Here is a 27970-nt window from a genome sequence, read left to right on the forward strand (position 1 = left end):
CATTCATTAATTAGATTTTAGACCTAATTTCTTCAGCTTCCTCACTTATCAGCACAGCTTAGAAACCTCACTGAGTAATAACCCAAATGGCCCTGTCTCTTCCACCCTACCCCTTCAATTCCACCATTCCTAAAGCTTTCTCCGAACTTGCCCCAAGGATTTCTGCAGGTCCTCAGTGGCCATTTCATATCTGCCCTTGAATGAGTCCAGCCTGCTTGTGGTCACTGCAGCTCTGCTGAGCTGGAGATCCATGGCAAGCTCTCGAATGGAGTCCCTGACCATTCATGCAACCAAGGCGCCTCCCTGAATCCCATTTCTCACCTGGATTCCTGTGCTGGGATCCCCCCATTACAACTCTGCCCAGTGCTCAATTCCTCTGGGACAAGGGCACTTTCTTGCTTTTGTTTCCACCCCCAACCCAGCTTTGGAGGACTTTGGAGTCTCGCCCTGGTACCTCCCATGGAATCTCACCCCCATGCTGTCTTTCAGCCTGCTTTCCTGAATCCTAATTCCTATTTGTTGAATGAATTAATAAATTACTAGCTGCTGTATGCTAGGCACTTAAAAACAATATCTACTCTAAGGGCCCCAAATTTAGTGAAATAAATTAATGTCATAATTACAAATGTTGAATATAATGGAAGAACGAATAAGGGACCACCAAATACAGTGGAAAGAGTGAGTTATTCTGGCATGGAGGACTTCAAAGAGGAGGTCAAATGTGAGCTGTTCTGGAAGACTGGCTAGTAAGCTTCCCAGAAGAAAAGGAGAGGATACTCCAGGCTGAGGAGGGAACCCATGCAAGGCCACATGACGTGACAATCTCGGAACGCTGGCTTCTCCTAGACCCCCACCTCAGCTCTTTGCACACTTGCGGTGTCCCCATGACCTCCTGTGGGTACTCTGGGATGTGACGATTTGCTGCCATCCCAGCCATTGCCCATTACCACCCTCTGCAGATACTGAGCCCCACCTGGCCCCAAATCCTTCCCTTCTCATCTGGGTTCCAGGTTATGAGAAGGCCAACCTCACTTTACAGAGGTATATCCAAAATGGCTGATACTTCCAAAGCTTCCAAGGGCGGTAAAAGGAATGGTGTCTGCCTTGAATGCTGATCTTTTCTTCTGTCCCTGGAATCTACAATGCCCTAGTCCAGAAGAACGGAAGAAATGTCTTCCCCTTCTTTCCCCCATGCCCCATCCTGCAGGCCAGGCCCCCAAACACGACCCTTTTATTCAGTAGGCTAATGCAGGTCCTCTAGACCCCAGGATCAATCAATACTTTTCTAGTGCTACCGAGCCCACTGGCCTTGCCACCACCACAAGAAGATAAGCCCTTGTGCTCTTTGTAATCCTTCAGTGTGGTTGCTTTCCCCAAGGTTTTGGAAAACCTTGGCAGACCACTTTCTCTCTGCTTCCTCCCACCAGCTGGGGGGAGGCAGAAATGCTGAAAGCTGAGATCAAAATGATGCCTTCCGCAGAGTGTCAAGAGCAGCCTGCCCCCGTCCGCACGTTGCAGCCTCGCCTCCAGCAGAAGTGCAGGAGGCAGCCTTGGGTTTGCAGTGTATTGTGTCTGTTCCCGATGCACTGCACAGAGCCAGGGCCAGCCATTGTTCTCAGCCCACAGACCTCACCCTGTGGACACGCCGTGCCTGCATTCTCTCCCTCCCCGAGGTTCTGTCAATCCATTCTGAAGGTCAAATTCGGACCATAGAGCTGAGAACAGTCAAACAAGAGATCTCGTGTCTAAATCAAGCAATTTTTCTTTCCTCAGAAGCAGATCATTTCTGCTAAATATTACTTATCATCAATTCTCTTATTTAAATGTTCCATCTCGGGAACAACAGCGGACAAGAACATCGAGGTAGTGATGTTGCTGGCTGCCTCAGGAGCCCTCCTCCCCCTGGAAGCCTGGACTTGGGGGGGGGCTGGAGGGGGGAGAGAAGGGGTTCACCTGCCCTTGGTAGGTGTCTAGGGAGAGAAGGAAAAGGGATTTTCTTGTTGCTACTTTCCCCAGGGACACTGGGGGGTGGATATGTCCCCAGAATGCTGTCTAGCTCCCAGGTCCTAGCACCCCAGCTGTCCAAGAGTCCCAGGGACAACCCTCCCCTTATTAAGGAAAGGTTTTGTCTTTTGCTGCCCCCTACCCCACTTATGACCAAGTCCATGACTAGCGCATACACCAGACTTCCGTGGGTGCTAGAGTACTCAGGACCACTCCTCTTCCTGGAAAAGACAGTTCCCCAAGAGGGGAGAGGACCTGTCACCTCTACACCTTAGGCTCTTCAGCCAAGACCACACGGTACATGGAAATCCTCTGTCCCAGACACATGGCGTATAGGGGTGCACACCCATGCACGCACACCTGCCCATTGCTGCATACACTGCCTCTTCCTTGGCTAAGTGTGCCGCCTCCACCCTGCTCTCCTGAGCTGCCTGACTCTCGTATGGGTCCCGGCAGTGTCTCAAATTGAGTCGTGCACCCAAAAGGTCCTCTTCCTGAATGCTTATCGTTTTCCAAACACTCCACATGCATTTTCTCATTTAATTCTCATGACCCTCTTGTTGAGGAAAGTATTCCTTGATGCCCATTTGATTCAGGAGAAACAGGCTCAGAAATGTTAAGAAACTTGCCTAGGATCACACCACTAGTAATAAAGCACCCAAAATTCAATCCCAAGCCTGCTCTTGTCCCTCACTCTTAGCCTCTTCACTGTAGCTCTCAAAGATGTTTACGTATTGTAGAGTTTTAGGATCCATCCAGGAGTCACTCCTGAAGGTCAATTATTCATTCAGTAGACAAATTCTTCAATAGGCAAATCCTTCCAGAATGCCTGCTCTGCGCCGTGCACCATGAGGACAGAGGAGATTAGTAGGTAGTGTTCTTAGTCCCATTGGGTCCTTTCCACTGCAAGAGGGGGAAGGAGGCTCAGTCATCATCCCTGGAATGTTTCCAGAAGGCTGACATCCTGGGGATGACTGGTTTGAGATGCCCCCTCCTAAGGGAAACTGGGCAGCAGAGGGAGGTCAGAGGCGGGGAGAGATGTCACCTCAGTGCAAGCACACTGCCCATCAGCCCATAGTAGACACCTGAAAAATTACCTGTTCTTTGAATATTATAGAAAAGAGCAGAAATCACCACCCAAAGCACGAACATGGAGAAGTCTGAGGCAAGGCTTTTTTTTGAGAAAAGGTTGGTCACAGCCCTGCCAAGAAACAGCTCCATGTTCCGCCATTAGCCTGCGGGCTGGACACGGGGACCAGGGCTGGGCAGGATGCTGCACTAGAGGGCAGCAGCAGCTTGCTCTTGGGAGTGAAGGAGCCCCACTTCCCATCTCTCCGGAGGAGAGGCCAAAAGCAAGCCTGCTGCATTCTAACTCTGCCCAATGTGGGGGCAGGACCTGGAGGCAGACGTGTGATTTTCAAAGGGGAATAAATGCAACCTTATTTTTCATGTTTCATACAATCCTTTCCTTACATTTAACCCGACAGTAGATAGACTCTTGGGGTAGACTGACATCATTAGCTCAATTGGCCAGCTAAGAACAGAAAAATCCTTGAGGTTTAGACTTAGCCCAGGTTGCTTGGTTAATAAAGATACTATGGGAACAAATGCTAGATTCCCCAGACCCCAGTTCGGGGCCAGTTCCAAGGCCTTAGAACTAGAACAGAGTAATGTGGCCTAAATTCTTTAGTGAAATTCTCACATCATAATTTTTCCTTTGTACGCCGTTTCTTTTGTTATTTGTTCACTCCCTGGAGGCTTAGGAAGAAACAGAAAAAGGAAATTAAAATCAAATTGGACAATCAGGTACTTTGTAAGTAGCCTTGATAAAAGTTTGGATGAGGCAAGTGATACTCATGACCACCCACTCACTGCACTTGACCCCCTCCCGCCCCTACTGTCTTTCAAGGTCACATGCTGGTGACCGTGGAGGATCATGACTGATTCCTCCAGCTGTGGATAGAGAAATACATGCAAATCATGATGGACACAGAAGAGAAAGGTTCTACAATCTCTGCAGGGGACCAGAACCAAGTTCTCACAAGGGAACTGATGAGGTCATCAGCCAAAAATCTGAAGCCCAGGGTGATGGGCTTTGTCCTGTACCCTACTTATTCCTGGAACACGGCACATACCAAGGCTGGGCTCATTTGTGAATGGGACTCAAGGCAAGGGAGGTGATAGATTCTTTTAGCAGAGACACACAGCAAACATGTGAGGAGGGGAACAGGTGAAAATCTACTCACCTTGTAGACATCCCACCTGCACGATCCAAGGCCACCACCAGCACCCCACCCCCACCTGGGTAGAGCTAGATATAGCTGAATGTTTGCTGAACCTTGGCAGGGGCTTAAGAGAAAGATAGAAAGAACTAAAGACAGGGTATATAGGATGAAGGAGCTATGGGAAAGAGGAGAAGAAAGAGAAAGTCCAGGTGGAATGAACTGATACACCCCTCCCTAGGTGGAGGGGTCATGTGGAAGTAGCCAGAGGTCCTGACTGACTAGCCCACCCCTGCTACCCAACGCTCTGCACCCTCTAAAGAAATTGGAAGCTGCAGCACAAAACAGAAGAAATGGCTGTTTTAATATATTCTTTTGGATTCGGCATATGTGTAGGGGCAGCCCATGGTAAACACGTTACTAATGCACTGAACTCCTCCTCCCTCTGCTTTGAATAGTATCAAACCCAGGACACACCAGAAAACTCTTCTTTTAGGTTTTACTCTGCCCTTCAATTTTTCAGATCTCTGTGGAACATGCTTTCTGCCAGGTTATATGATAGCACAGAGGTCACGGAAGCATGGTTTCTATGCCTAGAGAGCTCGTCACTAATGGGCAACCTTGACATGTGGTAGACCAAGTCCCAGCCAGCAGAGCAGGGTGTGTGCTGTTGTAGAGATGAGCTCTGGGAGAATAGAGAGGGTCGTCCATTTTGCCTGTGGACTCAGGGAAGAGTGATGGGGCGGGGGTGGACTTCTTAAAGGACCAGCTCAAACAAAAATATGAGCACATCGCAGGCTGCAGAACAATGTAGACCAAGATGTAGCAGTGTCTATTCCTGGAAATACTAGAAATCTGGTGTCTTATTTTTAAAACAAATAAACATTAAAGTAGCAAGTATTACATTGATTCATGCCTGCAATCCCGCCTGTCTCTGCTGTCCTATAATTTCCATTTCCTCCCTCTCACCCCCACTTTCTTGTGCCAGTTCCATTCTCTCTTAGCCAACTCCAGATTGGAAATGTGTTATGAAATAAGTGGTGTTTGTTCTTTGGTGCCCCTCCCCCCATGACCCTGCCTATCATACTTTCAAAGCCTTGCATGATTTCTTTTCCTGCTTCACCAGCTGCATTTGGGGCTTCTCTCTCTCTCTTGCTCTTACTGCCCAGTGACAGTGCACTTCTCTCTGTCTCTCCCATAGGTATGGCTCCTTTCTACCCCAGGGCCTTTACACATTCTGTTCTTTTGTTTCTCTACGTAGCTAGTTCTTCTTGCTTCTGATTCCAGTTTGAAAGTCACTTTCTCAGGGCTGCCTAACGTCCCCTAACACATATTTTTACAGTGCCCTAAACTGTTCATAGTACTTATCACAGCTGTAATTATCCATATTTGTTTAAAATCTGACTTCACTGCCAGAATGCAAGACTCGTTCGGGAAGAAACTGTGCTTATCTTATTTATTACTATATGTTCAGAGCCTAACATATTGCCCCAAACAGAGTAGGTGCTTCATAAATACTTGTTTGATGGATGGATGGATGGATGGATGGATGGATGCACGGAGGTCATTCTCCCTTCCCTTTTTCACCCTGGCACCTCATTATGTCTTGTTGTCAGGTGGTTCTCCAAAAAGCTCAATCTGGAGATCTAATCAAACATAAAAAACAATGCAGACCAGGGCTCTTTGAAAGTGGAAGACTGTCCTGTTCTCATGAGCACACCTCCCTTGTCTCCTCCTTACCCCAAACCATAAGAGGAGCCCTTATTTTATCCAGTTGGGGGGTAAGCATGACCACATGGGAGCAGTGGAGGGAAGCACCCAGTGAGTACACCTGGCCACTTCTCCCTTTGCCAACATCACCTGTGACAGGCTCAGATGCACAGGTGATTTTGGGTGAGAGAAGGATGCTCCCTAATGGGCATGGGCCCTCCTTCTCCTCTCCTGTACCCTCTTCATTCAGACCTTCATCCCCTCAGGTCTCTGTGACAGCAGAGCCTCCCTGCTGACATTCTAGTCTCGAATTTCTCCCCGCTCCGCCATTGCTTTCCCACAAACACCCTTGCATGAGAGCCCGCAGTGCCTCTACTGCCTTCACAGCCCAGTCCCGAGCCCTCAGCCAGGCTACTCAAACACCCTGCCCAGCCAGCCCTGTCCCCCACCGCACTGCAGGGCCGCCTCCTCACGCCCAGCATGCATCTTAGCTAGTCCAGCCTCTGTTATTTCCCTAATCCTACCTCGCCCACCACACCTCCTAAATCTGGTCCTAGATCACCCGTAAAGCCCAGGCCGACTTCCATGAAACTTTTCCAACCCACGGCTTTCCTGCCACGGCCCCATCTCTGGTGACGATGCGGGTTAACAGTACCTGATTTCACTATTGATTCATCTCCACCTTTCTGTGTCTTGCCTCCTCTCCTGGGCGCATAGTTGATGTTGAATAAATACTCGGTTGAATTGCTGATTGGGGAAACCATAGCAATAAGGCCATTAAAAGAATCTGAACCAGGCAAACCAGCACGTAAGTGTGAATGTGCGCATGTGTTCCCAGTGCTAAAAGCTCTCTTCCATCTTCCCGGGACACATTCCGGAATGCCCGCCCAGCTCTCTGGTCCCCTGTGCTGCTACTCCAGCAATGGACGCACTGCCCCTGCTCCCTACCCCTGATGTCCAGCATATGGCCTGGTCAGTACCTGGGAGGGCATCTGCCTCTGGGAACTCAGCATAAAGAGGTAACACTTTCTCCCATGGCACCCAACAGGGAACTTATTTCTGTTTACGCAGCTGAGAAGTCATCCCTGCCTCGGTGGCTCACCAAGACCAGCAGCGTGCAGGTGGATGGAAGGCAAGGGGCAGGGGTGGGGGAGGGTTCCAGTGGGCTGGTGCTGACCATCAGTTCCTTGTCCAGTTCAAACTTGTATTAGAGCACATTACAGAGCAGAGACTTGCCTGATTTATGGGCTTGGACAGCAGTTCTGAGTCTGGGTCTGGTTTTGTGTCCCCAGTACCTAGTACACAGTCAGTGTTGATAAATATTTAAGGAACGAGGGCACGTACGTGTGTGCTGGCGGCATTCAGCTCCCTCTGGAGATAAACTTCATAACGCACGTTTTGCCTGTGGGCACTACTTGACTGTGTCAGTCTGTGATAAACTCCCCAGTTCCAGTGTTCAAACAGAAGGAGGACAGCTGCTAGTCAGGGGTGCTGCACCCAGGGAATCTAAGCAGTGGAAGCACAGGCTAAAATTCGAGACAGAAAAATATAAAGAACCAAGGAGAGCTATAGACAAAGAGTTTGGGGAACAACACAGAGGAAGGAGTGACTACTTGTGAGGAAGTCGGAAAATCATGGAAGGTTTCATGGATGAGATAGTATTTGATGAGGATTTTTCAAATCTGAGGAATTTCCATAGGCAGAGAATGAGGAAAGGGCATTCTGTATTGGTAGACCGGTACAAGCCAAGGTCAGGAGCTTTGAGAAAAGTGGCGTGTTGGAAATCAGTGTCTCATATGGTATGGCTGAAGTGTCACCTCTAATGGAGTCCCGGTGGAGGGACTCAGGGGAGAGGGCATAGTTTGGGCCAGATCCTGGAATGCCTCCAATGATGGGCTAAGATGTTTGGCCTTTATTCTGTAGGTGATAGATCTTTTTCTGAGGTGGAAGAAATCAATATGTTTTATTGAGATAATTCTAGCAAGAACGAAAGCCGGATTGGAGAAAAAAACAGTCATATTGACTGCCTACCATATGCTAGTCACTGTTCTAAGCAACTAGCATCCTGTCTCACTCTGCCCTACTAGTGTATGAAATACGTTCAGGAATTATCCCACTTCACAGATGGGAAAAATGAGGCCCAGACTGGTTAAGTCACTTGTCCAAGGCCACACCTCCAGTCATCCATCTAACCTAGGAGGCTTCTCTAGAGCCACCTTTATCTATCCCAATGGATCACCTCACCCAGGGACCAATTAGAGCCTAGTCTATCACGATAGCACCAGAGAGAAGGGGAGGAAGGCCTGAATTAAAATTGTAGAGATGAAAATATAAAAGAGGCAGCATTTACTTGCTGCCTTTTGTGTAAAAAAAAGGATGGCAGAGGATATCCATATATATATCTATTTTCCTTGCATCCACATGAGATACTGGAGGGATATACAAGAAACTAGTAAGAGTGGCCACGCATAGAGGGCAGGGCAGGGGGGAAGGGGTGGAGGGGAAGTGGAGTGGGGTGAGGCACTTCAGTGTATGTCTCTTAATATAGTTCTGATTTCTGACCCAAATGAATGTGCTATATATTCAAAAAGCACAAATTATGTTTCAATAATTGAAAAGGCACAATTTAAAAGCTAATTCAAAGAAACAACTGAAGGTGCATAACAGCTGATTGGATTTGGAAGGCGATGAAAGAAACAACACAGCCAAAGAAAGTGCCTGGCTCTCTAACTTGAGTGTTTAGGAAGAGGGTGGCTCTGCATCCTGGATGGGGAAATGGCGGAAGAGTGGTTTGAAGGAAGCTACTATACGTTCAGGATTATTTGTAGATGGAAGTGGACATATGGATGTTAAGGTTAAGGGGGACAACCCGGATGGGGGTGTTGATTGGGGATATTCACGTGATGAGGGTAACAGACCCTGTAAGTGGATGTTGAGATTAAGGAAAGATTAGAGAAAGAGAAAGCAAGGAGGCAGAAGACAGTCCAAGGAACCTGCACTGAAGGAACAGCCAAGAGGAGGCTGGGGTGATCAAGAGCAGGATGACGAGCTGAGTACGGGGAGCGGAGTCGGAAGAGTTTCCAGAGGAAGGGGAGTGATCTCCTAAGGTCTAATGGGTTAGGACTGAAAAGAGGATGGTAGGTTTTTGGGATCAGGATGCTGTGCTTCCAGAAACAGGGAGGAGGAGACATAGCAGAGATGTGGGGAGGAACCACCCAACAGAGGGTCCCCCTGCTTCTCTTCCCATTCTGTAACAGACAACTGGACACAGAGGGGTCTTCAATCCCTACATTCCGGCCAGTGTAGATATCCTATTGCCCCAGAAGGTGTTTTTAAACAACACACTCCAGCAACTGAGTGGTTAAAAGAGAAACTGAGGCAGGCAGTCCTAGAAAGTGTCTCTGATTTTCTGTTACCACCCCATTCAGGCCAACGGAAACCTGTAATATAAGGCTTTATATTTGCTTTTTATTCTTCCTCCCTCTCTTTCCATTACACACATCAATGCAAACACAATTACACACACACACACACACAAGGCATAAAAGGGCCCTTTGCAAAAGCAATTTTCTGGATCAGACTCAATGCTTCTCGGAGGGAGGGAAAGCAAAGCAGAGAAAAGGCAGGAGATGCAAGCCACCATGGCTACTTTTCCTCCCCTTTAAGACTGCCTGGTTACGGTCCTGGGAAAGAAAACCCCTGCATTCCTCCCCTTTAATTCGGTTTATTGTTAAAGCACTGGAGCAGCTAATCCTCACAGACCTGTAGGAGCTGGAGTAGGAGCACCAGGAGCACCATTCCTTCTGAGTCTCCGGGTAAGATGAGTCTGATTCTTTTCTTGGTTTGGGGAGGTTTCCTAGGCTTAGTGGGAGGCAGGCGGCACCTAGAGATGTGTGTGAAGAGCCACTTTTGCAAGCAACTTGGGGATTTTGTTCATTTCAGCTCCATTTTCAGTCTTGCCTGACTCATGTGGTATCAAGGGTAAGTTGTAGCAGCCTTGGAAAATAAGTCTGACTGGGGGCCCAGTGGCACGTCCATGCAGAGCCATCTCTACTGTCACTTCAAGGTTGGCGTGAGTGGGAACCGCTTGCACTTCTGAGCAGGGAGAGGGGGGCAAAATATCGGTGTCTGTCCCTCCTGCAATGCCCGCCTGCAGGCTGCGTTCTAGGGGCAATCCTCAGGGCTCCGGGGCTGGGAGGGGCTATCCATCTGCAGAGCGTCAGGACCTCCAGCACCCCTGCCTCCTGCCCATCCTTCATCTCTTAACCTCTCTGACCCCATCTGACAAGGAGCAGTGCCCTTCTGCCTACCTGTCTGGGTTGTTGGGAGGATTAAGGGAGCCAGTGGGCAAAAAGGCAGTTTGTAAATAGCCTGTGGCTCTGCAACCCCCAGGGGAGCGGACCAGTCTCAGTCCCTCCCGGTGGGGTCCATGCACAGGCTCCAGCTCCAGGTCCCGCCTGGGCTCCGTTAGGATGCAGAACTCATTGCTGTCAGTCACAAGACCCCTCCTTCCCCTTCCCCAGGGGTGTGTCCGGCTCCCTTCTGTCTTTAAACTTCCCCAGTTGGGCTGGCAGGTAAAGATATTAAAAGAAGGTCTAGATTCTCCACCACCCCCATCCGCCCTGTGGCCCCTTCTCTCAACGTAACTTTGACGCACAAGCATTAACCCCGAGGCTCCCGGACGCAGCTGCCGGGGCTCGCCCTGCTCTGGTGGCAGTGCATGGCTGGCCAGAGGCTTGCTCTGGAGCCGGATAAACTGATCATGAGGAAAATCTCCGAGAAGGGTCCAAGAGTCAAGCAGGTTTCTCCTGGGGAAAGGGACGATCTTTCCCAGAGCAGAGGCCGGAAACAGCCCGGCCCCTGGCAGTCCTTTTGACCCAGGCTTAACCAGGGCCAAAGATGAGATCCAATAGGCCATAACACAAAGTGCTTAGTAATACCTGATGTGGGGACCGCACTTTACAGTTTATAATGTGCCATTACTCAGTTGTCTTTAGGACAAGCCCACCGAGCTGGTGGGGCAAATAGTATCTCTCCTTTCGTATGGAGGGGACCACTGACACTCAAAGAGGCTTGCCGAGGGTTGCAAAGCTGGATATGGGTGGTATCTACTAGCATTTGAACCCAGGACTTCTGACATCATCAGTGACCTTTCCATACTACGGATAGCTACAGTGTGTTGGGGGGGATGAGGGGGGTGCGGATGTGTATTAAGAGCACTCTTGAGAAAGACAGGGCAAAACTTTGGGAAAGCCTGAGGTCTGAGTGACAAGAGGTTTGAGCTGGAGCCGGGAGAGGCAGTAGATGGCCTGGCCTCAGTGCCTTGCTCGGAGCATCCAAGTCCCGTGTTCCAGGGGGGACTCGGTCAGGTGCTGGGGTTGCAGGAAAGCATCCTAAGGATGAGGCAAGGTAAGTGAAATCGGATAATCACCTCCAGGAGAATGGCAACAGGTTTCGTGGTGGCTCTGATAGACTGGGGTTCCCAGTCCGGCTCTGCCATTTACTATCTGATTTGGGGCATTTTTCTTATCATTTCTACCCATCAGTACCGCAGCTGTGAGATGGGCTTCATGACGCCTCCCCGAAAGGCGGCAGTGAGGCACGAGGGGAGGTGATGCAGGTGCCGCGCCCTGCGCTCAGCCCGTACCCCGCAAAGCCTGGGAGCACTTGGGGCCCGGACGGGAGAGATCCCCGCGAGCAGCGGAGAGCGGCGCCCCGGCGCCAGCTCCCTCGCTCACAAGCGCGCTCACGGCCAAAAATAACTGCCCCGCACAGCGCGTGCGGTGCGGGGCCGCCCGGTGAATGGGCTGCCGCATGAATGAGACGGGAGCGGCCGCGCGCGCGCCGCTACAACCGCAGGCGCGTCCCCACGTTCACCGCGTGGGGGTTGGGGCCCAGCGGCAGTGGGGGAGCAAGCCGATGGGGGCCTCCCCGCTGGCGCCTCTGTTCACGACGGTCGGGCCAGCGTCCAGGGAGGCAGGGCTGGTCACGCAGGGCTTCCTGCGCGCAGCCCGCCTTCTGCACCGCTCCCCGGGCGGAGCGTGGCCGGCGGCCGGGCGCTTCAAGTAAGGAGCCCTGCACCTGCACATAGGAGGCACCTCTTGCAGGGTCTGGCTTAAGGGCGGCGTGTGGCAGACACACAGTCAACGCTGTTACCCTTGAAAACTCCTTAGAAGGGTGTGCCAGGGAGACCAGCATGATGCCCACGAAGAAACCCTTGGCAGGCAGTGTTTCCCAGTGTGTCGGCCGGGCTCTCTTCCCTTGGTTCAGTACCAGATGAAGTAGTTGGTTTGCATTTCAAGACCGTGATGTATGAAAAATTAGATATTTTTAAACATTTTAAAATCACAGTGAGATGCCCACACTGTGAGGCGTACTTGGGAGCTGAGACGGGTTAGGGAACAGTGGATTCACGTCTCCTGTTGCGTGTTCAGGTCTATTTAAAGTCTTATTTGCTTCCCTCTCTTTCTCCCCAGTGCAGGGTGTTTAATTCATGTGCCTGTGAATTATAGTGGTTGCAGAGTGTTTCTGCATAGTATTATAGTGGTCGCAGACTGATTCTGTGCCCCCTGATGCCCCAGGAATGCCGGGGCGGGGGGGGGGGGGGGCGTGGAGCAGGGATCCTTATTCCCATTCAGCAGAGGAGGAAACTGAGGCCCCCTGGGGTTAGGAGCACATCAGGAGTCTGTGGCACACCCTGCTCTCTTCAGGGACTCCTGTGTGTTGACCTCTCAGCCACTAAGTGAAGCCCTAGAGAAGGTTCTTCATTTCTTTTATAAGAGGCACACAATAAATCTTAAGCAACATGTGAATTCTGGCTTGTCACTGCAGCAAGAGGGATTTGCTTAAACTTAAATGTGGGTTTGAGCCTGAAATAAACTGCAGGAGGCAGTTGTAAAACGTCCTTCCTTAGGGATTTTGTGAACAAAAACTGGTATGCAGTGTTGGCCTTTGAGACTCAGGCCTAGTGGAGGTGCTGGGGATGGAGTCCGTATTCCATGGAGGTTCTGTCCAGCCAGCAGTCTCCAGGAGGCTTTCAGATCCAGGGCCTGGGCTTGAGCTACAGCCCATGAGCTGGAGTGGGTTGTGACAGCTCACACAGGCCCGGCTGCATGTCTCTGACACCATGAGGAGAGCAATGCTCTGACAAGGGCAGCAGGCTGCTGGAAATTTCATACGTTGCTCAAACCAATGGAGAGTCACAAAGTATCAGAGATGGCCAGTCTCCCTGTTTTCCACAGTAGGCTCTGGGCAACCCTATATCCCCTGGATGCTAATAGGTGTTACACAAGGAAAGAGTTTCACAATCCAGTAAGTTTGGGGGATGCCAGGTTAAATAGCATTAACCAAGTGTCTTTAACAGTTGTCAGAGCCTTTAATAAGCTAATGTGGATCATGAATCTCTAAGAAGGAGCAGCAAATCTACTTTGTACACAGTCTTCTGGGACTAATAAAACGAACTTCAAGGAACCTTAATCTATTCCAGTCTCCTCTTTTCACTAAGGAGAAATGTGGAAGCCCAGAGATGTACAGTGATCTGCCTGGGGCTGCACAGCTCCTCCGTACCAAATCAAAACCGGAACGAGAACTTGAGCTCTTTCTAATGGCCCTCTCAATCCAAAGGACGCAAAGTCCAATATGGGCCAGAGTCCAGGAAACTAGAGGTCAGGGCAACAAAACATCCCAGCGCTAGCCTTTTAGCCCCTTATAACCGAGTGATTTATATATTGCCATGACTCCGTGAGCCCCAGCCTGGAGGCAGAGAGCACATTCTTATGAAAGATGATCCAACTGATAACCTCCCTCCCAAGACCCACAAGGCTTTCTGAGTCATACTCCCAAGAAATGGAAAACCCTGGAAGCAGACCATAAAGCAGTCTTAGGGTGGCTTATTCCACTGAAGTCAGTAAGAGAGCCACACAGGGTCCCTTAGGAAGACTCTGAGGCCTGCTTACCATGCCCTGAGTGATTTATACCTGCTTGCTCAGAAGCCCCAAGAGAGCATAAACAAAGGCACAGTGGCTCTTCCCATAGGTTAAGTTGAGAGCCATTATTTGTGGGTTGAAGTCTGCAGAGGTGCCATTCCAAGATTCTCTCCTTCTCTCCATCTCTCTGGGTTGTTCCTGTCCAGTTTAGGAACCCTACCATGGGGTTTGGGAAACACACATTGAATTGAATTGAAGTGAATTGAATTGAATTGAATTGAACTGAATGCCTGGATTAAAACATGGTGCACCGAAGGCTCTGGGATGTATTATCAGGAGGGGTGACTTTTAAGCTGTTAGTCCAGCTGATTCATTTAATAAGCACCACAGAGCAGCTGGGACTCCACATAGGAAACTTTTAATAAGGAGGCTATGTGGAGCAGGGTGGGCAGGAGTGAGGGGCCAGAGAGTATCCAGGGCAGTGTGAGGTCATGAGGTGACCTGGCAACTTTGGGGAATGGTGTTGGCAATGAGGAGGCCACCGACAATTAGCCTCATCTGCATTAGAGTTCTCTCTGGTGCCAGTGCTGTTCCTGTGACCCAAATGGAGCTTCGGAAGAGAGAAAAATAGGGATCCTCCATGGAAGAAGCATGAGAAGGGCACCTGCCTCCTGGGCTCGTGGCCCAAGCATCTGTCAGCAGCACCTCATAAGGAGGCAAGCTGGATGCCACCACAGGTCACACCGCCTGTCCCCAGAAGCACAGAAAGGGCGGCGCTCAGAGGCAGTGTTCACCCCAGGGCTGCATGGCCTGCCCTTTAGGAAGAACTTTTCCCTCTGCAGTCTCCTCCCCAGCTGTGGAACTGTCCCCCAAAAGAGCAGGAAGACCACCCTGAAAACTCTGACTGAGCACTGCCTAGCAGCCAGGCGCCACCCTGGGCCCAAGGGAGATGAGGAGACGGGCAAGATCTGGTCCACACGGAGTTACTTTCTCCTGAGGACATGACCTCAAACCAATAAACAGGAGAATTTCAGATTGTCACAGGTGTACAGAAGCAAGGAGCAGGCTCACATGGTAGAGTAACTTTGGGTGGGTGGAGGGACTGACTCCAGACAGAATGGTCAGGGAAGGCTTCTTTAAGTGTCCCAGGGAAGTGCTGCTGACCGAGAACCAGGCCCTGAGTGGTGATGTTGGCAGTGGGGCCAAGGTGGTTCGGCTCTCTGTGGCCTTTCTGCCCTGTCCTGCCACGGTGCTTTCGACAGCGCCTGACCTTGAGAACTTGAGAGAGGAGGCCCCAAGGCCTCCCTTGCCAGGGTACGGGCCTTCTTGCTAGAGGTCCGTCTGTAGAGCAAGGTAAAGAATCCATCCTCCCACGCTGTACCTATTTTCAGTCCAACTCCCTGATCAACCCGCCCTCGCCCCTGGGCTCTACTCCTCACTGAATCATTTAACACACACGGGCTGGACCCTTGACGTATGCCAGGCTCGGTACTAGGCACTAGGGATTCCGGGTGAGTGACATGGGGTGCCTGCAGCACTCAACAGTCAGGGGAGGGAAACTCACATATCCTCCATCAATCTACAACTGACCTCTGAACGGCTTTGGCCCCGAGCAGTGAGCAGCGTGTGCATTCATTTGAGAAATGTCCGCATTTAGTCCAGGGGGGAACCGAGGAGTGTTATCCCCACACCGCAAAGATGGCCCCATGAAGAAGGTCGTTTCCTCAGCCGGGAGTCATTTCTACAGAATATCCTCGAGGGCCTTGCCCTGTTGAGGAGTGGAGGTCACGGATGCCAACACCCACGGTGTCTCCTGAGCTATACCTGTGAAATCAGCTCTAACTCGGCTCTTCCTGAGCTTTGAAGCCCAGTGGAAGTGGAGGCCAGAAAGAGAGAGGTGGGAGTACTTTGGGAACAACAGCACTCTTGGGGCTGCAAGCGTCTCAGAATGCGTTTGCTTTTCCTCTGAAAGAACCTAGATTACGGGAGTCAGGGGAGCCATGGGAAGGACTTTGATGGAAAGAAGCAGGATGCAGGAACACTGTGGGCCGCCCCTCTGAGAGCCCATGGTTAGACCTCCACCACGCTGGGCGCCGGGGCCTGGGGACCTCTCTGAGATCGGGGAGGGGCGGGAGCAACTGGGGGTTTCAGATCCGGGCCCCAGAGTTCTCCACTTTGCTCTGAAGATAGAGCTCCATTGTTAGGATTGAGTGTATGGGAGGAGGGGTGGGCGGGAAAGATGTTTTCTTATAGCCTAGCTTAGCTAAGAATACTATGTTTTTAAGCTATTTAAGAGAGATGGGAGAGAAGGAACAGTGAGTACAGATCTGCTAATGAGGTGGTCGTGCCTCCTGGGGAGCAGGCCGTCATTCCATGGGGCTCCAGCAGGGGGAGTGACAAACCCCCAGCTGATGGCCCCTGAGCTGGAAAGAAGATTCTTGATTAGGGCCTTACCTGGAAAAGCAGCATCTGCAGCCCTGCCCGTTTGTGGAGGGAAGAGATGGCGGGACACAGACTGACCCTGTTGATTTGACTCCTTTTAATGTCCACCCCTATGCTCCCATCCTGTACATTCTTCAAGACTGCAGTGTATACGCTAAGAAGCACTTGGTCCAAGCACAGATGCCAACCACTCTGATAAGTGGAAGCTGGCAGATTTGGGGCTAAGAATCTGCAGAATGGTATCTGGCTAAAGATAGCCCTCAATTCTAATATTTCATCTTCCCCAAAGCCTTCTGCCAGTCAGGGTTCATTTGTCTCTGCCTTGTGGACCGTGCCCTCCAAATCAAGGGTCAGACCACCACTGCATTTGCTGGCGAGTCCTCCTCTGGCTAGTGCCTGGGCCCTGAACTCCTGTGTCCCTCTGGGCTGCCACCCTCCCAAGAGGAGCAGATTCCACAAACGGGCCTAAAGTACAAGCACAAACCACCAGATCTACATGGGAACGTACCAAATGCTAAGGAATTCGTAACGTTTCTCACACACATTTTTCATAATCTCAGCCACTAGTTAGTACACAGCAAGGTTGCAAGTTTACACACAATACTGAAGTGAACAAAGAGAATATAGGATCTTTATTTCCTGTAAAATCTTTCTCGTGAACTCCTACCCTCACCAGGCAGCAAGAAAGGGAAATGGAGAACTTTAAATTTGAAATTGTTCATTATAGCATCTCAGGTTCCATGGAGTCTCATTTAGCCAATTCAGTTTCTTCCAGGAAAACACACAGCCCTGAGATCAGTTCTTGCTCTTGCTCTACTTCAAGGGGGCATTTTATGTTATAAGGTGCTTACTTGACTTGGTTGTAGATAGGAGAAGGGGGCCTCAGACTCATCAGGGGCCTCAGGTCCTGGTTGTCTGGGAGCTCACCAGAGGATGACTGCTGACCTCTCAGGTGTGACTGGTCCCATCTGGCCTGTGGGGCATCCTGCTGACATCAAAGCTGTCTCTTCTTTTGGACCCCAGGGGGCAGGCCCTCGAGCAGCTCTGTATCCCCTCACCAGGGCCCGGGGCAGAAGTGATTATAGCATTTGCCCGTGTCCATAGTGTCAGTATTCCCACTGCGGCCAGTTTCAAGCTGACAACATGAGACTGCTCCACACAGAGCTGGGGAGACGCACACAGTTGGCTCTCATGCTCTGGAATAAGCTGGCTGCAGACCCCCACAGGCCCTGGGGAATTTCTGGAATCCTGCCAGTCATGCTACTCCGTCTCACTCACCTTTTCCCTCTAGGCCTGCCCCATGATTACTTCCTGCCCCGTTAAGTGTGGTTGCAGTCAGAGTACCTCCCACGCTTATGGCTCCCCCACAGCAGGGTCCTGAGAAGGCCACCCATCCACCCATCTGTGTCACCAATCTCCCCCCATTCCTGGATGGGTGAAAGCAAAGATGTGTGCACCTATTTCTCCCTGTCTCCTTCCCAGGATCCACTCCAACCAAAACTGTCAGTCTGTCTACACCTGTTCCTCTCCAGCAAGGCCCTCACTCATGTCATGTTCCTCTTAATACACAGGGGCTTAAGCCCCACACTTGTGTCTGAATGCAGAAGCGGTTTCCCTCTATACCTTAGAACCTATTTTATGACATGAGTCCTCCAGATAGGGGTTACATCGATTTAGTACCCCCCAAATATTATCTCTATCACAACTGTTTAGTACATGTGAGACAATGTGCTAAGTCTATATGTCCACGATTTCATTTAAGCTGCACCATGACCATAGAGGACTCTGTCCCCATTTTACAGATGAGTTAATAGACTCAAAGAGGTCAGTAACTTGCCTAAGGCCATTCAAGTAGTAACTAGCAGCGGTAGAATTTGAACTCAGGTTGAACTCCAAACCTCCGCTCTTTACCCGATGCTAAATTGTGGAGGCACAAACTTTCTCTTTGTGCTGAAGCTATTAGAAGACTCCATGGAGTCTACAGGCATTTTTTTTTTTAATGGGGAAGGAGGGACATTGCCTAAGAGTTGCAGCCAGTGGACATATTTTCCTACTTCTTAGGTCCAAGGAGAATGGGGAAAAGGGTGTTGGCAGAAATGGTGCTCCCCCACCGCCCCCCCCCCGACAGTATCCTCCTGTAGTAGAGGCAACTAGGGCAGAGAGTGCCCAAAGGGACAGAGATTCCCCCCAAACCACCCAACCACCCCCAAGAACATGTTTCTCTCGAGTATTCACTGCCTCACGAAGGGCAGCGTCCCCCCCAATACTCCTACCAGAAACATGACAGCCAGCCCAGACCCCTCTCACTGCTCTGTGGGCACATCGCTTGGCATCGTACATAATCAGAACCCCGAATGTATCCCGAGCCCACCCCTTCTCTTCCTCACTATACCACCATGATCCAAGCCACTGTCATTTCTCTCCTGGACGTCCGTCCCCCACCCATTTTTCCATATATCAACTCCTACTCCCCCCACCCCATTCTCCACAGAGCAGCTGGTGTGAGCTCGAAAACCAGTGGTGTAACCGCTCGGCTAAAAATCTTTCAGTGTCTCACAGTCTCGCTTAGAAGACAATCCAGTATCTTTAGCAGAGTCTTAAACGGTGTGTCCCCTGCCTGCCTTCCCCTGCCCACTCCGCCCCGCGTCATGCAGAGTTCGCCCGGCTCCAGCCACACTGTCCCTTCCATCCCCTCAGGCTCTGTTCCTGCCCTGCCCCCACACTGACCTCCTGTATTTTACTCCTGCCAAAATCCTCCCTCATACACGCTCTGTGCTTGGCAGGCTCCTTCACAAACTTCTGATCACAGTTTCAATATGACTGACCTGCTATAGGGCCTTCCCGGGACTTTATCTAAAGATGACCGTCCCCGTTTGTCCCTCTTACAAGCCTAGGTTTTATTCTTTCACGGTTTTCCCACACTTTGTCTCTGCGTGCATGGTACTCTACTTGCTCATTGCAGGCCCCCTGGAGCCTGCCAGTCCCAGTAGGACAGACCATCCTCTGTATGGAGCCGGCACCTGGCGCATCATAGGTGCTGACTCGGGTGAATGCATATGGCAACTCCAGAACCCCGATACAAAGATAGGACAAGATTCAATTCAGATTTTAAGGAATAACTCTCTCTCCAGCACTATACTAATGTTGCGGGAGCTTGGGAGGAAACAATGCTTGTTCATCGAACAGTCTTTCACTCAGCCCAGAACAGGTAGGAGAGAGGTAGGAGTACGCATCCGCACCCCCGCCCCCCGCCCCAAGGTGGATAGTCACGTGTTAATCCATACGTGTGTGTTAATGCCCTTAAATACATATGTACAAAGTGGACTTTGCACTACTAGAATCTCAACCCCTTGAGCGTATAACAAGTACAATGGGCAGGCAATAGACCCGCAACACGTTTGTTATAGTAATTTTAGATTTTTTTTTTTTTGAGAGAGAGTGTTCACAGGGTGCGGGGGTTTGGGGGGCAACACGGGGCTTGATCCCAGGACCCTGAGATCATGACCTGACCTGAGCCGAAGGCAGATGCTTAACCCACTGAGCCACCCAGGCACCCCTGTTGTGGTAATTTTAAAAAGCAAGCGGAGGGAATAGTCTTATTTTTGTCCATTATCCAGGTTTTGCTTCTAATCCTTCTTTCTAGTTATTATGTGAAAGATATGAGTGTTTTCGATTCTTTTTGCAATTCGTTCTCATCCTGTCTGAGACATTAGCTGATCAGACCCTTTCTCCCCTTCCTCAAAGCATCCCCCAAAGCTTCAACTCTGGAGGCGATGGGTCGAAAGGAAGAAGATGACTGTAGCTCCTGGAAGAAACAGACCACCAACATCCGGAAAACCTTCATCTTCATGGAAGTGCTCGGATCGTGAGTCCTGGGGCTGAGAGACGGGGTGGCGAGGCTGTGCACTGGGTGGGGGGTGCCTGGAGAGAGTTGTTCTGGGCCAGCAGCGGCTGACAAGCTGGGACTCAAAGGGACTAGGGAGGTAGGGTAGAGAAAGGTACCTTGGTTTCATAGGCTGCGGCCCACAGGGAATACCAGCCCTTTCCCCAGGCTCTGCGTCCTGGCCCACCCCCAGGGGCCCTGCTTCTAGATCTGGGACAGCTTGTGGCTTCTTGCCCTAGTGGCAGGGAAGAGGCGCTCTGGGGCACTTCAGGAGATTCAGTGGCCCTAGAACTTTCCTGGGCCTCCTCCTCCAGCTTCTTTATTTCCCCTGGCAGTAAACAGGTGGGCCAACCGCACTGTCTACTGTAGACAGAGGAGAAGGGGCTTCTGGGCCCCAGAGAGCTGATGGGTACACACGCCGGAGTCGGATCCCCACCACCATCCTCTCTGCTCTACATTTAAGTGCCATGTTGGAGAAATAAAGTCATGCCGTAGCCCAGACTCCTACCAGCCTCTGGAGTCTGCGCCTGCCCCTTGGCAGCGATTACACGGCTGGAGGAACAGAGACAGCCTGTCTGGAGCTGACAGTCCGCTCAGTCCTGCTGCTGAGGCCCTCGGCTCCGGAGCCTCGGGACCCCAGCTGGCCAGCTACTTCGTCTGGGCTAACTGGGACCCGGGAAGTGAGGGACAGTGAGGAGGCTGTCCCTTCGAGCAAGCTTTCCCTTTAGCCAGCTCGGGCTAAGTGCAGCTCCCTCTGCCTTGGCTAGGAGGCAGTGACCTCGGGCAATGACAGTTGCCCACACTGTCTCTGTAGACTCAGAGGAGCCAGGCCTGGCCCCGAGATGAGCCCCACCAGCCCCCAGCTTTCCCTGCCCAGGCAAGTGTCGGGCTCTGAGCACCCAGGAGGATCCTCAGTGCTGGGGCTGGTCATCGGCGCGCTGGCCTTCCATCAAGGACCTTTGCCAAGACGGGGGTGGCTAGAGAGGGGGTTTTTGGCAGGAGAGAGGGACAAGACTCATGCGTGAATCAGAAATGATTTGCTAAGAATCCCAAAAATGAAGAGGAGGCGGGAGGATGCCTGGGGTGACAGGCGCTTATTCACGGTCTGCTCAGAGGTGTGCTGTGGGGCTGTCAGAAGCCAGACGCATGCCACTCTCGTGGAGCCCGGCCACAGAGGTGCTCAACCGAGAGGGACGTCAGAGTCACTGGGAGGAGCTTAGCCCTCTAACTTTCAACTAAATTTAAAAAATAAGTGAAATAATGGTACAGCGGACCACCAACATACCCGCCACCTCAATTCAACAATTGTTAACATTTCACTATATTTGTTTTACATACATACATCACACACACACACACACACACACACACACACACACACACACACACACACTGATTTCCCTGGACAATTTGTAAACAGTTGCAAACATCATGACATGTCACCTTGGAATGCTTCTGTCTGCATCTCCTATAAATAAAGGCATTTTCTTCTATATGCACAATGGCATTGTCACACTCAAGAGAGTTAATAATAATTCCCTAGTAGCATTTTAGCCTAGGTAGTTGTTTTTTCTTTCTTTCTTTTTTTTTTTTTTTTTAAGTACAGATTCCTGGTCCCAGACCTACCGCCCTGGGATTTGGGGAGCTAGGAATCTGTATTTTACATGCTTTCAGTGGCTCTCACCTACCCAGCCCCACACTGATTTGGGAAACTGAGAGGACAAGATGGGGGGCAGGTCACAGCTGTTGCAGCAGTTGGGGCTGAACAAAAGCTAAAGAGTAGGCACCCCTGTAGTGCCCAGGAGGGGGACAAGCAGCCCCAGGCTGCAGACCCCGTGTAGTTACCACAGTGAGGGGCTGAGGGGAAGCGAGCAGTGGGCAGAGCAGACTCCTCTGAGTACGATGCACCAGAAGCTCAGGACCCCCAGCTCCTCTGGAACAACCCACCAGGGAGAGAAGGCTTTCACTAAATCTGCCCAGTCACCCACACTTCCAGGGCCCTAAGGCAGAGAGACTGGGCAAAGCTAGTCCGTAGCAGGGACTTTGTCACCCAGGTGCCTGTCCTTCCGCTTTCACTGTGCAGGAAGAGACTTTTCTCCTCGGACCTCCCTCACTTCCCCCAGCAACCAGTCACCCAGCAAGAGGGGAGAGCTAGTCCGAGCAGGAAAGGCAGACCGAGTTCTATTGCAGCAAAACACCCCTGGCTCCGGAGGCTCTGCCTGTCTTGCCTTCTGACCCCAGCAACCTTAGCTGCTCGAAACTAGCTCTCTGCTCCCTCTGCTCCCCAGTCTGACCTACGGCACAACTAAGTCTTGTAATCGCTCTCCCCTGCCCTGCCACACACACACACACACACACACACACACACACACACACACACACACACACACACACACACACACACACACACTATACAAAGCAGCCTGAGGCAGAAGGGCAGTAACACCATTTCGAATTGCCACAACACTGCACAGCTCCAGGTGGTGCTGTTCACACACGCTGTGCCCCCAGGAAGGCCTGTTTGATCTCATTCCACAGGAGGACCCGGGTGGGTGTCAGCTTTGAAACGAGGGGGCTACCCCTGTGTACAGATGGAAGGGGGGACTCTGCAAGTGGGTCCTAGAAGGTCACAGCCGGCAGGAATCTTAAAGGCTGTGTGGTCTGCCTCTCTCCTTTCACAAAAGGGACAGTGGCATCTGAAGATGAGTAGAACACACAGCTAATCCCAGGCCAAACTTCTCACACATCCAGCCTTCCAGCCTTCCATCCAACCATCCATCACACATTTCTTGAGCATTTTCCATCTGTGATCAGGCAGAGGACTGGGTACTCCTACGCATTCATCTCCCCTTGTTCCTTGTCTCATAGTTCACAAATGGTGCTGGACCCCGGTTAGCCCCAATCCCTACCTGCTGTCCCGCACCTCCATACTATTCCTTGGATTTCCCTCTCACCCCTACCTGAGACATCACTTCCAACTTTTCACTGGGCTAACTCCCATTCACCTCTTAAAACTGGGTTCAGGGAACTCTGAAGTCCAAAGGCCAGGAATTACATGCTTCTTAGCTACTCCAAGCAACTGCCTTGTACACACTAGAAAAAAAGTGCCCTTTTTTCCAGCTTGCTGTCTGCTGGGGGGGAAAGTGGTGTAATAATTATTGTATGAAGATGTACAGTGATTCCAAGGTGAATGGCATCTGCTGGATCGTGGACCAGAGCAGAGACCCTGTCTTCAGTGTTCATTGTCTGTGGTCTCATAATGCCCCCCGTTTCTCTGTACGTGTCCATCTCGCACACTCTAAGCTAGACTGATACTCATCCGAGTGCCTCACACAGAGAGGTTCCATCAGCTGAACAAGCATTCATTGAATGCCTAATAACATTTTTCGAATCAGATGTTAATGGCTCATTTGTCTGTGTTCCTCACTTGTCTACAGGCCTCTTAAGAGCAGAAACACTTACCTTTTTATCTCCAATGTCTGACTCAGTAGGTGCTCAATAAATCTTGATTGAAGGGATGCGTGAAGGAATGAGTGACTGAATAGAGCAGGCTCTAAAAGGCTCTGATTAACTCCATTTGAGTGCAGCTGGGGGAGACAGGAAGCTCAGACCCAGGAAACACCCAAGTATTTTCTAACGTAGATTCTCAAAGTCCTTACACAAGCTTGACTGCTCTTGGGCCTCCATTCTAGAATCCCCAGATGGCAGGAGAGAGGATGACCCAGATGTTTCCTCCCTTACACTCTATCACCTCTTGTCAACTAGCAGGTGTCCCCCCCTATGGTATTCAAATAGTAATAGTAATAACAATAATAGTGTCTGACACATGTAGTTTAACAGATGTCAGCAATGCTTTTAAGCACTTTATATATGTTAATTCATTTAGTCTTCTAAACAACCCTATGGATGAGCTACTATTGATACTCCCACTTTTCAGACAAAGAAACTTGGTTTATAGAAGTTAAGTGACTTGTCACCCAAAAAGCTGAGGTTCTCACATGGGCACCTGGGCTCCAGCATCCATTGCTAGCTAACCACAGCTCCAACAGCCTGGTCACCAGAGGCCCCTTTTAAAAACAAGAAGCCTATAATTTGGAATCCTACCCTGTATTTCCATTGGATTCCATCCTCTCTATCTTCAGAAAACCAGCCCAGAGCTGCTGGGTCCTGTCTTTCCTTCTCACAGATCCTACTGAATGAGAGGGTGCTCAGCCCCTGTAGCCTCTGATAATAGGGTCAGGGTAATTATCACAATCGAAAATGGAGATTGGAGTTTTTTGCCATCACTGCCTGAGCCGTCCCCAGGGCTACCTCCAACTGCCATCCTAGGGCACCACACTCCACCGTGCTGGAAGAAGCAAAGTAAATTGACTCTGCAGTGGCCCCTCTTTAATGGGTCGGCCAAATGGAAATTTCTCCATAACCAAAGCAGAGTCCCTGGGGGTCCTTCCCAAATTATAAAATCAGGAAATAGCACCGGCTAGTCTCTGAGTCTGTAGTAGAATCTTTTCCTTCTCGAAAGAAAGGACCCAGGGCTGGTCAGATAGGCTCTGCCCTCGATACAGCTCCTCAGGTACCCACAGTAACAATGGAAACTAATGACCAGCCACACCTTCCTTCATCTACCCCTTGGTTTTGCCTCCAACAATGTTCTCTAGCCAGCCAGTACTAATTGTTATCTCTTGGTGTCTTCTACTTAGAGGAGCTTTTTCAGAAGTTTTCCTGGTGAAGCAAAGGGTGACTGGGAAGCTCTTTGCCCTGAAATGCATCAAGAAGTCACCTGCCTTCCGGGACAGCAGTCTGGAGAATGAGATTGCCGTGTTGAAAAAGTGAGTGGGTCTTAGGGTTGGCCGGGGACAACCGTGGGATCACATTTCCTTCACAAATTACCTTCGAGAAGGACTGAAGCTGGATTTCCACGCCCAAAGGCATTGCTTCCTTTGATTGCATTGATGGGTCCATTTGATCAGTCAGCTAAGTTTAGCCAAAGAGGTGTCTTGGCTGGTTTTGGGGGAGGGGAGGGGCCGGGAAAGGGGTGCAGCAAATTGACTAGCAAACCAACTGGTAGCAGACTCGGGCACATGGACCAGAGAGTAATTAGCTCGAAGGCACAAAAACCAATTGAGGGCCAATACCAGGAAGAATCAGTAATTAAGGAAGCAGAATAAGATTTGGAAATTAGCCTGAATTGTACGAAATCAAATATAGGTTCAGCACCCAACCATCACGATAGGAGGCCACACTAACAAACCATCAAATGGTAACAGCAGGACCCATATCATAAAGCCTTGTGGAACCCCCATGGTGTGCCAAAAGGGTATTAGGAACACAAGAATAAGGCTGACAAAATTCCTTACCCTCAGGAGCTCTCATTTTCTGGGCAGACACAGAGGTGCCCATAACAAACTCTAACCCCACTGAACATGAGCCAATGGTAGTAGCAGGCAAAGTCTGGAGAAGACAGAGATTCATTCTGCCTACATGTGTGCTTTTATGTGTATGGGGTATTAGGTACATTTTCAAAGAAGAGGGACCTCGATGGATGAGCAGAATTTGATGGAGTCAGGAGAGGCAATGCAGAAAGGGAATTCAGGCGGAGAGTAACATAAACTTTAACATAGAATTGTGAAAGTGCAAAGGATCTTAGGAAGAGTGAGTGTTGGGAGCCCCTGAGCTTAGAGTGAGGACCATCAAGGGGCAGGAGATGGAACCAAATGAGACCTGATTATGAAGGGTCTTGGATACTGTGATAAAGAGCGCTGACTTATTCTGTGGGCAAAGAAAAGTCATCAAAGGATTTTAAGGAAAGGATCACATGATCAGATTTCTATTTTAGAGCCATCCCTCTTAAGGATGGTGGAAGATGGATTTGGTTAGAGCCTAGAGGATGGGAGACCAATTCTAAGGCTTCCTCAATAATCTCAGCAAGGGATGAGGATACAAGCAAAGGTAATAGCAGGATCATGTGGCAGCAGGAAGACTGGATCTAAGAGACAGAAGTGACTGGGTTTGGGTAGACCAGTAAGAGTACAAAAGAGAAAAGTATTAAAAATGATGCAGAGGGGCGCCTGAGTGGCTCAGTTGGTTAAGCGTCTGACTCTTGATTTTGGCAGGTCATGGTCTCGTGGGTTGTGGGATCGAGCCCCATGTTGGGCTCTGTGCTCAGCATGGAGTCTGCTTGAGCTTCTCTCTCCCTCTCCCTCTGCCCCTCCCACCCCTGCTCACTCTTTTTCTCTCTCAAATAAATAAGTCTTTAAAAAAATGATGCTGAGATTGAGCAATTCAGTGGACATAATATCATTGCTTGGGAAAGAACCAAAAGGATGTGTAGGCTTGGAGAAAATAGAAAGACATTTGCTGGAACATATTGAATCTGTGTTTCCACCAGTCAGTACATGGAGAATGCTGGAGATACCAGTTTGAGCTCCAGAGAGATTAGAGCAGAGACAGAGTGCGGATTCATTGAGAGCAAGGACTATGGTGGTCCTTCTTACCATTGCATTATATCATCAGTCCCTAACAGCATAGATGCTCAGTCAATATTTGTTCAGTAAATGAACCATTGATAAATTAATGTTAGCACTCACTGTCAGCTAGTGAGTGTGGTTGAATCCATCAGGTAACCATTGTAACAGGTCTATATTTTTAGAAATTAAACTTAAACATGATAGCTACTGTTTATTATGTGTTTACTATTCCCCAGGCACCATACCAAGCATTTTACATGCATTATCTCTTTTAATCCTGATATAACCCTATGAGAGAGATGTACTTTACAAACCAAAGAGTGGGATTTAGAAGATTTGAGAAAGCCAGCCAAAGTCAGCCAATTCACAAGTGCCTCAGCCAGATCAGGACTCAAGCCCAAGTGACTTAGAGTCCAAGTTCTTAACCCCTGTGCTGCACGGCCATGAGTTAAACTTCCTAGGAATGTTCCTCCTGGACAGGCATGCATAGAATTGCTGCCTAGGAAGCCAAGCCCCCCCTAGTTAATTTGATTATTCTGCTCGCCTTGGCTCCTGAGTAATCCCAGGCAGAGGGAATCTAGAGCAAATCTTCCTGAACACAGTGCTGTTGACATATTAGACGAGACCATTCTTTATTGGGTTGGGGGGCTATTCAGTGTGCATTATAGGATGTTTAACAGCAGTCCTACCTCGACCCACTAGATGCCAGTAGCTCCTACCCCCTCCCCAGTCACAACAATAAAAATGTCTCTAGATATTGCCAAATGTCTCCCAAGGGACAAAAAAGCCCCTGGTTGAGAATTACTGATCCAAGACGTCCCACAAAACTGACCCCAGAAATCAGCATCTTCCTTGCTCCTCACAATACTCTGGAATAATAATTTTGCAACACTCCTTCCATGGTTACCCATGAGGAGGCTTAGCCAACCTGATTCTCTTCTGTTGCAGTCCACTTTCTTCAAGGATGTTTCTGAAGGAGATCTGGATACCCATTTTGTAAAATGATCTCATTTGGGGTGTTCACTTAGCCTTCGTCAGTTCTTTTAACTTTCTCTTTTGTTAAAGTCTAAAGAGATTTCTGGAGGAGTGACAAAATGTTGGTTCCCTGAAGGCCGGATGATCAATTATCCATTCAAAAATATGGATTGAATACCACCCTGGGATCTTTTCTCTAGGATCTCTTTGTGACTGCTTATTTATTAGGAAGGCTTCACAAGGATCCACTCTTCCTAAACATTGTCATCAAAAGTCTCTAACAGAAATAAAAGTCCAGTGGGCTGGGTGTCCGTTCTTTGTCTGAACCACCTAAACCACATA

General features: G+C 49.9%; 1 protein-coding gene across 3 annotated transcripts in view; it reads left to right on the forward strand.

The window, feature by feature from the left end:
• The first annotated feature begins 9672 nt into the window (after nt 1-9672).
• CAMK1G (calcium/calmodulin dependent protein kinase IG) overlaps nt 9673-27970 on the forward strand; it is a 29076-nt gene continuing 10778 nt past the window's right edge. Inside the window, exons 1-4 of one of the 3 annotated variants that reach the window (XM_027609720.1) lie at nt 9673-9751; nt 9879-9917; nt 20048-20168; nt 24887-25015. In XM_027609720.1, the coding sequence (XP_027465521.1) occupies nt 20077-20168; nt 24887-25015 (221 nt within the window). In that variant the 5' untranslated portion in view covers nt 9673-9751; nt 9879-9917; nt 20048-20076. Of the gene's footprint in view, nt 9752-9878; nt 9918-11217; nt 11346-20047; nt 20169-24886; nt 25016-27970 lie in introns of those variants that run through there. The other 2 variants (XM_027609719.1, XM_027609718.1) reach the window with 2 other exon arrangements.

This window comes from Zalophus californianus, chromosome 10, assembly GCF_009762305.2.
Source record: "Zalophus californianus isolate mZalCal1 chromosome 10, mZalCal1.pri.v2, whole genome shotgun sequence".
NCBI classification, from domain to species: Eukaryota; Metazoa; Chordata; class Mammalia; order Carnivora; family Otariidae; genus Zalophus; species Zalophus californianus.